Raw genomic sequence first — 16735 nt, 5'->3', positions numbered from 1 at the left:
GATTAAAGTGGATGCGAAGCTTCAAAGATCGAAAAAAGATGTTATCAAAATGTTGCAACGTTCTCATCTACCTATTTATAACAATATGTAATATTAAATTTTTGTCCTTAAATCTATGGTAAGTTGCTTTGCTTTTAAGGTTTTTGATTCTTTTTTATAGTCAGTATTTATGTCGGATATGTGTGTCCGAAAGCTATTATTTGGTGGCTTCATATATGCATCTCCAAACTTATTCATTAAAAAACTGAAATGTAGTAAGTTCGGGTATTCATATCCAAATTAATTGGATATGACGGGAATTTCGCTTGTATTAAGAAACTCCCTCATTTAAAATTTCAACCAAGGTAATTAAAATCAGATTGGACATAAAAACAATATAAGTGTAGTTTAATGTTTAAAGGTCTGACCGGGTCCGACTGAAGTCGAACCGGTAATAACAAAAATATATAGTTTTATTTATTTTTAACATAATATATAACAAAATAACTAACAATAATTTAAAGCAACAAATAACTAAGGTCACTAATTTTTTTGTATTCTCTAAATATAAATAAGTATAGTTATTGATTGATTTAACTCTAAATTATTGCTTACTCAAAACCCATTGATGGTGAATTTGTGTTCATAATATTAACAATCTCTTGAAATCCCATATGTTGAAATTATTTTATTTTGTTTGCACTCATTTTTTAATACTCTATTCTAAATTGCAGTAATATGAAAGTTCTAAATGAGAAGGAAAAAAAAAACTATTCCAAATTGCCCTGACATTTTGAAAGTTCTAAATGAAATAAACATGAATGAGAAAAAGTTGTTTCCTTAAAACATTGGGTTAATGGTGTTGTTGCTACGTCAAATTTGCCAATACTCCTCTGATCTGCTTGTAACATTTTGTTTGTTCAAAATTAACAATTGAATTCAGTAATAATAAACAGAGAAAAAAGTGCTTTTGTGCAAAGATATTGCAAATATTTAGTTCCATATCGTATAGTTTCAAAATAAAGAATGGAGAACATGCATATAAATAAATTAAGCGTCTATCTGAAATTACGAAGCCTGATGTGATTTTAGGTGAACCTGAAAATACATCTCCAAACACATGAAAAGGCATATTCCAGTTTCTAGAATTGCGGGAAGCAAGATCATTTCCCCTATGTTATAGGGAAACTAGAAGTTGGAACAACAGTTTTATCGATCAAACTTTTATAGCTTTTGAAGCGGACCAAGTCAAACAAATTATGCTTATGGATGGTGATTGCAAGGATCAACTTATGTGAATGAGTAATGAAGACAGTTGTTATAGTATTAGAAATTGGGACTTTATAGCAAAATCCTAATACTTCCAATGTTGTGCCATGTTTGCCTAACTAGTAATAGATGATATTTTCATTAAGTGTGCTAAAACTAAGGATTTATGGTTTCGTATTAAGCGTTCATAACCGATATAGTTCTGGAAATCCCGTAAGGATAACTGATTGATATTAATTCTAGCATATTGTTTTCAAGCACACAAACAAAAGGATCAAATTGGTATACACACGCTTTATTGATGGACATATTCCCATTAGTAAAAATAAGCTATACAACAGTCTGGCACAATTAGTCTTTTGAAAATGATGTTATATGATAGAGCAGCATATTCTGAAGTTAAAGGAGTTCAGCATACTCTAGGCCCATTGCTCAAATGAGGCCCTATTTAGCTACGGTTTAAGTGTGACAAACTTTTGGCCCCGTTCAGTAGCCGGTCCTCAAAGACAGCCCTGGAAGTAATATCAATCAGCATACTCTAGGCCCATTGCACAAATGAGAAAGATAAAAGCTTTTTGGCCATTTTCCCTGAAAACAACAAGAAGCTAGAATGAGAGGAACAATCTTGATATTACCTAATAAGAAATTAAAGAGTGTCATTCAATTTGCCCTACCTTAACATGAGCACTTGGAAACTTTGGTGTAACTAGAGTTTCCTGAGTTTCATAACCGAGCAACTTGCTCGGGATACTTAGTATAACCGCCGATTGAGCCAATGAAGCCGCAGTTGCTGTAATCATATAACCCTTATCCAAACGTTTTTGGATTGCTTTACTCGGATAGAGGAAATCAAGTTCCACCACCTGATCAGTGAATCCAGCATTGCGAGACATGACTATACACCAGCGGATTCCAGCAGTGCCCATCGAGGTTACGTGAAAACCTTGTTTCCACTTCTTGTTTACCCATTCCTTAGGGAAAGATCTGCTTAATTTGTAAGATTGTTGACTATACCTCGTACCTGCAGAATTTAGATCGAAAACATTACACATAAAAAGGCTTTCAGAAACTCAGATTAAAAATCAAAAACACCAAGGATGGTAACAAATTCAATTCACCATTGCAAAAAGTAACATGATTAGTAATCAAACCTTTCGACATCACCACGACCGAGGTTTTATTCTCGGACCCGGCAAAAGAAGTAATGAAGAAGTTTTTACTCCATTGTTCCATGATCCATTCCTGCAAAGAAACAAAGCCACACAAGATTAATCACATTAAGTTATGCTTATAAAAAAAAGCAATAGGTACAAATCAAATCCCACCTTGGGTAAAAATGATGATGATATCTTGCAAACTTGATCAGTATACTTAGTTTCATCATCCATGATAACTGCCCATTGATTGGAACAAGATGATACACAGCTGATACAAAACTTATCTGAAATCCCTTTCTCAATATGTTGTAACAATCTTCCATCACTCAAATTGTAATAATATCTACAATTCAAAAATCACAAATATATCAAAAAAAAAAATCATAATTAAAGTGTTTTAGGTTTTAAAAAACATTCTGCGACCACGACAAGTCGCGTGACACTGACACCTGTACCGACCGAAATTGCGAAAAGTTTTTTACCTTTGTACCATTGGTTTTCTAGCATTATAAACTGAAAACCATTGGGAGGGAGGAGGAATCTTGTGAATGGGAATCATGTTGACATTTGAATCAGCTTTAACTCTACCGCGCTTTTGTCCAACCTAGGAATCAAATTTAATCAAATTTAGGTTTCAGATTATGATGAATTCATTGGAAAACTAGAAAATTGAGTGAGTACTGAGTACCTTTTTGGAATCATCAATGACAAATTCATCAAACAATGATATTAGGTTGGAACAGGAAGGTTGTAGATCGACCATAGTCTTTTCACGTTTTCTTGATGACTCTTTTGATTCCGACATTGGAACTGAGAGTTACAAAATCACAAAAGTGTCGAAAATTAGTTGTGTTTTTTTTTTTTTTATTAGCACTAATGTTTCAAATATATATATACACAGTATTTTGATTGAATAACTATGTCAATATGTGTATTAATAACAAAATATATGCTTTAATTGAAAATTTTGACTGAATATATTTACTATTTTATTTTATTTTATTTGAGTGAATAAAATGAATTGAGGTACATTATGATAAAAAAATATTAATATAATTTAAAATATTTTTTTTTGGTATAAATGGAGTATCCTCTACATCCAATTGCAAAGACTAATTATTTAAACAGTGAAAAATTATATTCACAGTAAAAAAATATTTTAACAAAATCTAACACTTTTACGTGCTTAAGACGAAAATCGAACTCAAAATCTTTATGATAAATTTTTTTTTTTTTAAATATCTAGGGCAAAGTGAGTATTTTGTAAGTCATAAATAGTGATTTTCTTTATCAAGTAATTAATCAAAATCGACATTTGATGTTATTTTACCTTATCTTCTAAATAGTAGTTTCTTAATCAAAATTACGTTAATTTTTTTTACTTATGATGGTATTATTTGTTTAACTAGGAAGAAAGCTCGTGTTGCATGAATTTGATTATAATATATGTTTCAAATATTTTAATTTGTCAACCTAAAATAGGATTTGGTTTGAGGAAGAATCGATATATATATTAATGTATTAACATTCTCTCTCTTGATGAATCCAATGGTTAATATTTCTTCCTCTCATCTCTCATTTAAAAATGCTCTCACTTGATATGCTATATATATATATATATATATATATATATATATATATATATATATATATATATATATATATATATATATATATATATATATATATCCAATGATATGAAATCTAAATAAATAATAATAATAATAATAAAATTTGAATAATAATATATTGATAGATGGATTTAAATTGTAAAAATATAAAATAAATGAAATAATAATTTTTAAAATTGGACGAAGTTAAATTTAGAAGAAAATTTGTTGAAATATATCTTAAAACCTTAAATGATGAAGAAAAAGAAAACACATTTATGGTAATGTTGACTTTTAGTCAACATTCAATCAACTATCAATGTTTAATTTAGTTAATAATCAATGAGTTTACTAGTTAATGGTTGACTCAGTCAATGATCAAAGGTTGAATGGTCGATGGTTCATTGGCCCATGAGTGACTTGGCAGTTCGTGGATATCGGGTTTGGTTTTTTTGATTTAGAGGAAGATTTAACTTAGCACCCCCCACAATTATACCTGACACCCCCCATATTTTCATAATCCCAAAAATGTCCTTGATAAAATGGGAATAGTTTTATCGAACGAAATTTTCGATACAATATTGAAAAAAAATTGTAGGTATAAAATTTCTGGTAGTTCATTTGAAATTTTCGATATGTATAAATTTTTCAGTTGTTCATTTGAAATTTCTGGTATGTGAAAAATTCTCGGTAGTTCATTTGAAATTTTTGGTAGGTTTTATTTTTTCCGGAAATTTCAAAATCTACCATTATGTACCAAAAATTTAGTTGTATGATGAAATTTCTGGTAGTGTATTGATTCAAAAAATTTAACGATTAGGAATTTGGCAACATTTTTGTAGGATTGTGATTGCACCGGCAAATTTGTGTGGTCTAGAATGAATCCAAAGTTGTATTAACAAGGGCATATGTTATAGAGAAAGACATCTTAAAAGATGTTACTTCCTCAATTTCTGATTAACATAAGGGTGAGAGAGATCGAGTTTCGGGAAGATTGGATTGATATAAATGGAAGTGTGAAATATAACCTGATTGAGTTGAAGACCGATGAAGATGTGAAGGCCATCTGGAAATCATTTCGTCGTAGGATGGCTAAGGGTCTGATCGAGTTGGAAGTGTAGATTACATGATTTGTCGAGGACTTAATCAAGATGTTAAAACATTCAAAATCATCTGGTAGTACCTAGGATTTCATGTTTAGTTTTTTTGTAATTTATGTTTTTTGTATTGTTTTATGTTATGTTCATATTCAAATCGAAACATGTAATCACCAAAATATCATGCTATAAAAAATGTCGTGATAAGTAGTCGGAGTCACAAAATATGCATATAATACAAGCATCATATAATACGTCTACATAAACCCCTCACGGGCTATGTCTGCTAGCCTAAATAATCTTGTAAAACCTCACCATTCAGGTTTACCAAACCCATTAGTTTATCCGCAATCAACCGGAGGCAACAATCCTGGTGATCTGTGGCAGGTGGAGGTGATGGCGGAGGCACGTCGTCAGCCTGTACATCAGCATCAAAAACCCTAGCACCAGAAGGCCTTGACGCAATGGAATACCCTACAATTGGTGGTATGAGGTGATGGTGTGATATAGTGAGATACCACTCCAAGTAACCATCCCCGCGCTACAAAAGGTGCTTTATTGTAATTGTGATATCCCTGATAGCACAGGCAGAACTGGTGATTTTTTCTCGCAAGTTTTTGGTGTATTTGTTGAAGCAGAAATCATAAATATTTACCTAATTCAAGTTGTGGAAGGAAGAAGTGACGAATCAAAAAGGTTGAAAATCAAGTATTTAAGTCAGATAATGGGACAAAGTACACTGAATCAAATTTCAAGATTTTTGTAAAGAACATAGTACTCAAAGATGTTTTTTAATTCGTAAAACACCACAAATGAATGTTATGATGGTTAGAATGAATAGTTATTTAATTTAAAAGGAAAGATATCTCTTGTTGAATTTTGGACTGTCAAAAGGTTTTTAGACAGAAGTAGTTAACATGGTGTGATATCTTGTCAACAGATCACCATGGGCTTCATTGGAAGGGAAGGTTGCAAAGGAGGTATGGACAGGTAACCCTGTTGATCTTGACAACTTAAGGATTTCGGGTGCCTAGCTTATGTGCAAATATCCAATGAAGATCATTTCAAACTTGATCCAAATTCGAAGAAATGTGTCTTCTTGATTACGCATAAGGTGTAAAGGGGTTTAAGTTATGGGATGTGATCAAAAAAGAATATGGTCATCATCAAAGTTGTTGTTTTTTATGAGCATTTAAAGTTGAATAAGTTAATTTCAACATATGTGTCAGTGTCTGGAGGAGAAACTTCTAGCAAATAGGTTATTCGAGTGGAAGTTGATCAATCACTCATGAACAATTTGCTGGTAGCTCTTGAGCTGAACCACAAGAGGGAGCACGAGGGGATGGTGAAATTGGCTAGGACCAAATGTTTCAAGTGGAGTACAGGATTATATTCTTGTATGTGACAGAGAGCAATGTTCAACCAAGCCACCAAAAATATATGTGTATATAGACTTGGCAGCTTGTACAGTTCTTACTAATTATGGAGATCCTTCCACTTTTCGAGAAGTTGTAGCTAGCCAGAAGAAAAATAACTAGGCTTGTGCAATGGTGGAGGAGATGGATTCCTTGAAGAAAAATTAGACATGGAAGCTTGTCCAACTTCCTAAGGGAAAAGGGGTTATCAGTTGTAAGTTGGTGTTCAAGAGAAAACCAACAATAACAAAAAAGAAAGGGGGGAATTCAAAGGCACGTCTTGTACCAAAGAGGTTCTCAAAACATAAGGGAGTTGGCTATGATGAGATTTTCTCTTTGATCATAAACATACTTCTATCAGGGTCATGTTAGGCGTGGTAGCTAGCCAAGACATGCATTTAGAGCATATGGACGTGAAGACAACATTTTTTCACTATACTCTAGATGAAAAAATTTACATGGAGCAGCCATAGGTGTTAATGACATTGGACGTGGCAGGCTAGTTTGCAAATTAAAAAGAATTTTGTGTGATTTAAAATAGTCTCTAAGGCAATGATGGTACAAGCACTTTGACATACATATTTCAAATTGACTTCGCAATAAATGAGCATGATTGTTGTATTTATGTTAGGAGCCTAGATGATGACTCATTTATGTTTCTATTACTTTACATAATGTTGAAAAAAATAAATATATTAATACAAACTTACAAAGCAATTTTAATAAATGTGAAAAATTTAAGAAACATCAAAATATTTTGAATTTGTATATAAATTATATAAATAAATTTAACAAAATACATAAAATTTAAATTCAGTTAAGTTAATCAAAATTAATGATAAAAATAATTTTATTATTTACTATTATATCATAAAAATATAACAAAAATTTTAATTTTCTTCGTCTCGGTTAATCTCATTGATTCTTCGATTACATTTCACTAACTTGAGAATTATCAACACTATTTCAAAATTTATTGTATACTTTAGAAGTAGATTGAAAAAACATTAAACATTGAATCATAATATATATTGAAGGGTAAAAATAGATTTTTGTTAAAATAATAAGAGTATAAATGAAAGAAAAAATCACAAGCTGAAAGCTACAAGCTCAAAAGCTACTTCAAATAGCTTTTCAAAAAAACACAAAAACTAATAAAATAACTAAAAGCTAAAAACAATTACCAAACAGAATTTTTTATTTATATGACCTGAAAAGTTAAAAACTCTTTTTATGACCTTACCAAACAGACTCATAGTCGCATAGGCAAACCTCAGCAGCCAAACTGCATTAATAAAGACCAATAGTGTTTAAGTGATTAAAGAGGTAAATTTTTTTAAAATGCATGCATTCAATGTATTTAAAATGCATTAGAAATTGAAATCAAGACCCTTCTTTCTAACCTTGTATACTTATAATTGTTTTATTGTTCACAGAATCCCGGTTCATCGTCTAGAGAAAATCTTACCACCACGCCCCACAAAAACTTCTTCCCACTATCATATCATATGTAGGAGGTAAGCGAATATTACCAAACCCTGAATTCTACACTTCGAGTCTGATTTGTTTTTCTAAAAGTTAGTAACTTAACAATTTTGGAGAACCAATTTTTAGAGAACAGTTTTCTTTATGTAAAGAGAACAACAATGTTGTCTTGTATACAGAAAATAACAGATAAAATCAGTATACACAAGATCAATTGATGAACATATATAATAGCTAATAAAACATACATTACCCTGCCAAATTTCACAGCAAAAGTAAATCATACATTAAAAGGGTAGAGAACAGTGTAAAAATAAACTATACAACAGAGAACAAATATGGTTCTCTGCTGGCACAAATAATGTCTTCAAAAAGATGTTATATGTGATAGGGCAGCAGACAATCCATAATTCTTTTGTCAATCAAATTCTGATGGTAATGGAGATCAATCAGCATACTGTGCGCCCATAGCACAAATGGGCAAGATAAAGGTTTTTTGCCCATTTTTCCTGAACATAAGAACAACTTATAATGAGGGGACCAGTTTTGATATTAACTTCAAGAAATTAGAGAGTCATTCAACTTGCCCTACCTTTACATGAGCACTGGGAAATTGAGATGTGCGCAGAGTTTCCTGAGTTTCATCACCGGGCCTGTTCCTCGGGATACTTAATATAAGCGCAGATTGATCCAATGTGGCCGCAGTTGCTGTAATCCTAAAACCATTATCCCAACGTTTATGGATTCCTTCACTTGGATAGAGGAAATCCAGTTCCACCACCTACATTGAAAAGGTTAGTAATGGCATAAATAGCAGTAACAGCGCCAGAAAATAGAATACAAATCAACGGCAAACCTGTTCACTGAATCCAGCATTGCGAGACATAACAATACCCCAGCGGTTTCCAGCAGTACCCATTGAGGTGACATGAAAACCTTCTTTCCACTTCTTGTTTATCCACTTGTAGGGGAAAGATTCGCTTACTTTGTACGATTGTTGAGTATACCTCGTACCTGCAGAAATTAGATCAAAACCACCACAAAATCAGAGCAAATAACTTTGAATCATTACACAGAAATGCATTCAGAAATTCAGAAATTTATTTCAAAACAGTAATAGAAACTCAGACTAAAAATCATAAAGAGCCAAGGACAGTGGACGCCATGAATAGAAAGGAAGCTGTGCACAAGAGGCAGAAAAAACCAAGAAAAACTTTGAGGAACAATGAGAAGACTTAGAAACCAATGGTTTGGCTAGAGATATGATTTATGATAGCGCATTATGGCATCCTTTGATCTATGTGGCCAACTCTCCACCTAGTGGGATAAGACTTAGTTGTTGGTGATGTTGAAGTGGCACTCATTCAAGTACATAACTGAAACTATTCATCCCCAAAAGCAAGAATAGTTCTATGAGAAAAGGATAACAAATCCTGAAGAACTTTTCCAAAATGTTGGATAACAACATACATTAACTAGGAAAAGTAACCAAAGCCAAATCACAGTGGCAAAAAATAACATCGTAAGTAATCAAACCTTTAGACATCACCACAACAGAGCTGCCATTATTGGCCCCTGCAATAGAAGTAATGTAGAAGTTCTTATCCCATTGTTCTAAGATCCATTCCTGCAAAGAAAAATTGTTATATAGATAAGATTAATCGCATCAAACTATTCTTATAAAAAGAGCAAGGCATGCACAGCATATTCCACCTTGTGTAGAAACAACGGTGATAACTTGTAAACTTGTCCGGTATAATTAGTTCCAGCATCCATGATAAGTGCCCATAGATTGGAACAACATGATACACAACTGATAAGAAGGTCATCTGCAATCCCCCTCTCAATATGCTGTGCTAATCTTCCATCAGCCACATTGTAATGATACCTACAAAGCAAGACGATTTAAAGGTCACAAGTAACTCAGAAAGATAATATCATACTCATGTTCACTCATTCTTTACATATTTGATTACTGGATTGAAGAAGCAAGAAAGAATGAGTGCAGTGGTTTACCTTTGTTTCATTGGTTGTCTAGCATTGTAAACTGAAATCCATTGGGAAGCAGGAATCCCTGAACGAACCTTCTTTTTGGGCTGTTCGTCATCTGCATCAGCAGTTAATCTACCCCGCTTTTGCCCAACCTATCAAATTAGGTTTCAAGTAGACATAAACACTAGTGATGAATACAACCGAAAACCAGAAAAGGAAAGAAAATAAGCCAGAAACTTGACTTCACATGCACTTGGTGACTACCTTTTGTGCGCCTTCGGTATTAATTGGTCGTAATGCGGGATTAGGTCCGAGTATACCATCAAACAAGGATATTAGCTTGGAATAGTTGGGTTCTTCATCAAACTTCATGTTCACCACAGTCTCGAGAAATAGTTTAAAAGGAGCAGGGCAAAAGCAGCACAACATCTCAGCAGATGTTCCCATTTTCTTTTTGCAAACGAGGAAGGATTTACCATCACCCTAATAAACAAGGTAACAATTGAAACATAATGGGTAAAGGAATACAACTCGCACGGGATAGTACTAGGTGAGCATATACAAGTGTATGTACCTGGAAACCTTGCCATGGCAATCGGCCCCTATGAAGGAAGATTAGTGTGTATGCAAGTGATTCAAGATCATCCCTTCTACTGGCAGTTCTTCCCAGATGAGCATGAACACTTGCGTATCGAACAGTCCCTCTACATAAAAATATAAGGGTTAAGAACATATAGATAACCATGTAAAGGAGTAAAAATGCAATGAGGTAAGAAAGAAGAGGTGAAATAAAGAAGACCTAAACATGTCGGGGCGTTGATCATATTCAGTATGCTTTCCACTCGACGAATCTTTCCATTTTGTTGCTGTGATTATTTGCATATGAATAAAATTTACATAGGTATATTATAAGATTGATAACTAAAATACACATTTATCATTAAATTGCATCCACTAACCTAAACCAAGGTCAACAAGAAACAATTTCTTCTCCTGTGCTGTGTTGGGCTGACCTAGTAAAAAGTTCTCTGGTTTTACATCTCCGTGTACATAACTATAAAAACAAAAGGAACAAAAAAAGTATGTTTATAGTTTAGAATCAAGATAAGTAAAAAGTAAATCAACTGTAAAACATTCTAAAATTTGCTAAGTAGGAAGAATGTATCGGGAAAAAGATGTATTATCAACAAAAATGGTTGACCAGTAACTTACCCTTTTGCGTGCAACTTCTCAAGTATTGATAATGACTCAACAGCTATACATGAGACCATCTCAGGAGACATCCTAAATATTATTTGATAAAAAAGCAAAAACAATAAGTCAAAGAACAAACAAGAAAATTAGTCACCGAAACAATTCAAACATAATCATTCGGAGTATCCACGAGGGGTAGAAAGGAATGAGAAAATGAGTATAAAAGCACAAAAAAAAAAACAATTAACAGGAATAAAGAGAGAGGTTGAAGCTGACTGCACAAATATTACATCGAGAGCAAAAAAGTACATACGTTCAAAACCAATTAAAGCATACATTGAGCCAAACTACAACAGATCTTCACAAAAGTAGTTCTTTATATTAAAAATGTTATTTGGGATGTTTAGAAACTGAAGAACTATGCTAAAACGTATATAATAAAACCAACATGTAAACTATTTGCCTCTTACGCGTTACTTTTAATTTCTTTATATATTCACTTATCCATGTCCTTAAAAGAAAACAATGTTAAAAACAGTCAACTTGCTTCAATGTGAAACTTAAAAAAAGAAAGCCTAAAAGCAAATAAAATCAATATACAAATGTCCTTGATTTAATACATCCCACAAACTTAAGAGCTACAATCAGGAAGCCAAGATACAGTTAAGCTTATACTCACGATTGGCCTGAGGTATTCCATACATCCCACAAACTTGGACCAAGAATGTCCATGACCTGCATATAGAGGAAATGGTTGAATTCTTAAGTATGCGATAAGATAGCACAATGTTTGTTGTATGGATTAGATCATACCATCACATAATATTCTCCTTGTCTTCCTTTATAGTGTACTTTAGGTATTCCATGACTACCACCAAGTGTGCTTTTGACAGAACATAAAAATCAAACTTTAACTACAACGACTTAATCACAAAACACGATTAAAAAAGAAAGACAACCCCAATGCTATAAAGCTTTCACCACGGCAGAGTCCATAGTAGGGTTGGACACATCGAAGGTCTATTGTGTTAGATGTATACTTTTATCTTGCATAAGCAAATAGACTGAATACACGCCCATGATCTCTTAATCAGATGACAACAACTAGAATAGTTGTGGCAAGGCTCTCTTTCACAATACATAAGCTAAAAAAACCAAACAAATTTACGAAATGAAGAGGGTACCTACTTGTATACTTGCCACTCATAAGGAGGGCCATAGCTGCAACCTTTACTGTTTCTATGTTCAAATTTCAGAGCCACCTGGAAAATAACAAAACAGAAATCAACTCAATATGTCATATCAATCACAATATCAATCTTCAACAACACATATGTGAAAACAGAAACTAACCTCCACAGCTCCAGGAGCATTAGCACGCTCGCGACGGCCAACAAAAACCTGGCCAAATCCACCTTTACCAAGTTTCCTTTCTACCTTATAGAGAGGCGATCCTCCTACTTGAACCTTAAAAATTGAAATTCAAAACTCATAATTAAGTTAAACAAAGTATCATAATCAAGACACAATAACATCAACTACCATCACATAATATAGATGCACCGAATACAAAAAGTAACAAAATGGGCACAAACCCTTTCTGGAAGAGGTGGAGAGTTGGCATCTTCTTCTGGAACAGCAGCAACACCCTTATCCTTATTAGCACTGACACCAACTCTTTCATCACCCATGACACCCACACCTTCCTCCTCAACCACCGCCTTCTTCAAACTTTCAGGAACCAATAACGGTGTCAACGGCGGCTCAGATTTCTTGGCGGCCAATCTAGTTCTGGGTCTACCCCTCCCCCTCGGCGCCGGCTTAGGTGGCGGCTCCGATTCCTTTTCGGTTACCGGCGCTGCACGAGCACGTCGCACTCCGCTACGAAGCTGAGGCATGCTGTAAACCCATGCAATCGATCACCATGCGGTTTAGGAAAAGAGCGAGAAGTGGTGAATCATGAGTCGGATTGAGAGAAGTTGAATCGATGGATAGATAGGGTTAGGGTTTGATGGTTGGGAGAAACAAGACGAAGTGAATGAATGGGAAGATTGAAAAAGAAGGTAAAGAAGAAACGAGGCAGGCAGGCAACAAGATCCCCTTGCTCATCAAATCAGTCTATATAACTTTCCACTTTCGAGATATTTATTTTGTTATCAAATTTTATTTTATTATTATAAAGTAATTGAGAGAATTTAATTGAAATACACGAAAAATTTTACACAAGTAGTCAATCACGACCGTTAATTCAAATAAAATATAATTTAAGTAAATAAAATATTTCACATCCTAAAAACTATAAATGAAAACAAATTTTTCACTGTTTATTGTCCGGTGTTATTTACAATTCTTATTTTATTACCGTTATCATATTAAAAAGCTTATACTTTTGAGATACACATAATTGAGAGTATTGTTTTTTTTGTTTTTTTTAAAACACTCTCCTTTGCTAAGAATTTTAAGAAATGCGATGTCTCGGGGAAGGGGAAGACCGCCGAAGAAGAAGGTGTCTCAATCGCCGGGAACTAGCCATGACGGACGGAGTACGAAGGAGGTAACTGATGCAGATGTAGAGGAACCGATTGTAGTGGTGGAGGAGATAGAGGTTTCTAAATTAGGGGATACAACTGAAAACCCCAATTCGCTGAAAGAGAGTGAGACGATGAAGAAGGAATCGGAGACACAGGTGACGGAGCAGAAGAATAAGCTATGGGTGGACATTATTCGCGGGAATAGGAACACCACTAATGGCAAACAACTTCAATTTGTTGCACCAAAAGTCATTGATGGACAAATCGAAGTTAAGATAGAGGAAGAAGATGTGGAATCGGAGGTTCGATTTTGGGATACGTCATTGATCATGTATGTTATAGGTGCAAATTTGAGCATGAATGTTGTGAAGAACTACATGAGCAAGACGTGGAGCTTTGTGGCACTACCAGAGATGATGTTCTACAATGATGAAGGTTACTTCATCTTGAAATTCAAAACTGATAGAGACCGTGAGGAGGTAATGATGAAAGAACCGTACACGATTCATAACATGCCAATGGTGATTATGGAGTGGAGAGATGATTTCTCAATGGAAAGGGATATGCTGAGAACAATACCAATATGGGTGAAACTTCCTCAACTTCCTCTTTCATTATGGAGGAACGGAGCTTAGGGAAAATTGGGAGTGTGATAGGGCACCCTTTGTTCACTGATGAGTGCACTGCAGGTAAGCTACGTGTGACCTATGCTCGGATTCTTGTGGGGGTGGATGTTACGCAGAAGCTTTATGAAGAAATCATCATTAGAGATCACAGTGGACAAAATAAAAAACTGAAGGTGGAGTATGAATGGCGACCACAATTTTGTGAAAGATGTTAGAAGGTAGGACATGTGTGTAACAAGGAGAAGAAGGCTGTTGTGAAAAAGTGGCAACACAAACCTGTCCCAAATGTGAATGAAGAAGGAACCAGCTCTGAGGCCAAGGAAACTAAAGCACAGAGGGAATTAGCAACACCAAGCCATGCTGAGGTAAGTGTGGAAGAACAGGCAGAAGAAAGAATATGGACAGAAGTTGGAAAGAGAACTAGAGAACATGGGAAGAAAGTTATGACATGTACGATTATAGAGCCAATATTTTGTTCTAATGGTTTTGAAACTTTAGGTGTTGGGAATGACCCTAAGGTGCCTCATTTGGGAGTGACATGATAGTAGCTTTGAATGTTAGGGGGCTGAATAAAGGGGTTAGGAATAAAAAGATTAGCTCCCGTCTCTCTAGACTTGACCCTAGTATTGTCATCTTGTTAGAAACTCGTGTTAAACAGAAAAATGTTCAGAAAATTAGAAAGATTTTGGGAAGTAAATGTTGTTATCTTGACAATTATAGAGACCATAATAATGGAAGGATATGGATCTTGTGGGATGAGAATAAAGTGGAGGTTAGAAAAATCAATAGCACTCATCAAATGGTGCATTGTGAAGTGTACATAAATGGTGGAATCCTTAACTGTCTTATTGTTGTATATGCTAATAATAAATTAGAGGAAAGGAAGAAATCGTGGAAGGATATCGAGAATATTGGGGATAAGCTGCAGGGACCCTGGAGTATCAAGGGGGATTTCAACAATGTCCTCAGTACTACTGACAGAATACGTGGTAGACTTGTGAAGGAGTATGAATACAGTGATCTGAGTAAGATGATGGACAATAATGGTCTGTTTGAGGTGGAGAGTAAGGGAGACAAATACACCTGGTTCAACAATCATGTGGATGGGGCTATCTATAGTAGAATTGACAGGGTTATTGCAAATATGGAGTGGTTGCAGCAAAACAACCATTTGAGCTAATATGTGATGGACCCTAGCATCTATGATCATAGTCTTCTCTGCCTTAAAGGGGATGAAAGAGTGATAAAGAAGAGAAATTTCAAGTTTCTAAACATGGTTACTAGAATGGAAGGGTACAGTACTAAAGTAGCTAAAAGCTGGAGGGAAAAAAATGTACTTTATGGACTAAGCTCAGAAGATTGCAACCTGTGATTAGAAAGCTCAGTAGGCCTCTAATAGGAATCAAACAGCAACTAGATAAAGCCAGGAAAAAACTACAGGAGATGCAAGAGAAGAGGGTGAATGACAGAATGAACACCACCTTTATCATGCAAGAAAAAATATGTAGAGATAATCTCCTTCATCTTAATGAAGTGGATGAACAAATTGTGAGACAGATATCTAAAATTGCTTGGATAAGACTTGGTGATGGGAACAATTCTTTTTTCCATGCTGCTTTAAGGAGTAAACAAAAACAGAACATGATTAGCATGCTGCATAAAGAGGATGGCAGTGTGGCTGAAAGTCAAAAGGACATTGAAAAAGAGGTGTTGAGGTTTTATGGTAGCCTTATGGGGAATGCTAACACTACCATTGAGGGTGTTGACATAAATCACCTAAGGCAAGGAAATCAGTTGAACATGGAACAAAGGAAGATGTTGGTTCAACCCATCAAAGCTGAGGAGATTGAGGGAGCCCTTAAAAGCATAGGTGATCTTAAAGCTCCTGGGGTAGATGGCATTGAGTTTTTCAAAAGTGCTTGGAAAACTGTAAAGAAGGAAATCACAGATGAGGGAAAGCCGTGTGCAATGAAAAATGCATGCACGGCTTGGGTTTTTTTTATTGTTTTATTTGATTAAACAATGAATGTTCTACTCCATCCAACTAGTTTCGGGTTCGTGTCCCGGGCAACCCATTATAATGAATAGATAAATTCTGATTAATATAGCAAAATAATGAATATATCACTATTAGATATCATAGCAAAGTCATATCTAGAGAATATCGAAAACATTTTTCTTTCTTTTTTTTAACTGGATGATGAAATTAGGTAAAAAAGAAAATTTGCCTGAATCTAGATCAAGAACAGGATACAGTGGATATTGATATTGGTTGACACCCGTATATAAGTCATGTTATATTATTTTATAACAAGCCCTTAATTCTATAGTTATAGAGAATTTGTGTGCTTGGGAGTCCCTGATAATTAAATTTAAATAA

General features: G+C 34.4%; 2 protein-coding genes across 2 annotated transcripts; both read right to left on the bottom strand.

Annotated features, from left to right (window-relative positions):
• Window positions 1–1456: 1456 nt before the first annotated feature.
• Window positions 1457–3251, bottom strand: LOC131645802 (casein kinase 1-like protein HD16). Its single transcript, XM_058916010.1, has 6 exons — window positions 3094–3251; window positions 2888–3009; window positions 2574–2748; window positions 2400–2490; window positions 1923–2269; window positions 1457–1836 (listed from the first exon to the last, which is right to left on the bottom strand). Exons 1-6 carry the CDS (start codon window positions 3208–3210, stop codon window positions 1777–1779), a joined length of 912 nt encoding a protein of 303 aa, XP_058771993.1. The 5' UTR covers window positions 3211–3251; the 3' UTR covers window positions 1457–1776.
• A 4962-nt stretch (window positions 3252–8213) lies between these two features.
• Window positions 8214–13316, bottom strand: LOC131648961 (casein kinase 1-like protein HD16). The gene is made up of 16 exons (XM_058918696.1): window positions 12794–13316; window positions 12552–12665; window positions 12387–12460; window positions 12012–12081; window positions 11878–11933; window positions 11217–11288; window positions 10964–11058; window positions 10804–10870; window positions 10579–10708; window positions 10269–10487; window positions 10029–10156; window positions 9726–9900; window positions 9549–9639; window positions 8869–9026; window positions 8605–8793; window positions 8214–8521 (listed from the first exon to the last, which is right to left on the bottom strand). The coding sequence occupies exons 1-16, from the start codon at window positions 13094–13096 to the stop codon at window positions 8462–8464; spliced, it is 2001 nt and encodes a 666-aa protein (XP_058774679.1). The 5' UTR covers window positions 13097–13316; the 3' UTR covers window positions 8214–8461.
• Between the last annotated feature and the right edge of the window lie 3419 nt (window positions 13317–16735).

This window comes from Vicia villosa, linkage group LG2 (genome assembly GCF_029867415.1).
Source record: "Vicia villosa cultivar HV-30 ecotype Madison, WI linkage group LG2, Vvil1.0, whole genome shotgun sequence".
In the NCBI taxonomy this organism is placed as follows: Eukaryota; Viridiplantae; Streptophyta; class Magnoliopsida; order Fabales; family Fabaceae; genus Vicia; species Vicia villosa.
The sequence above is the reverse complement of the archived record's forward strand: the minus strand, read 5'-3'. Positions and strand labels throughout refer to the sequence as shown.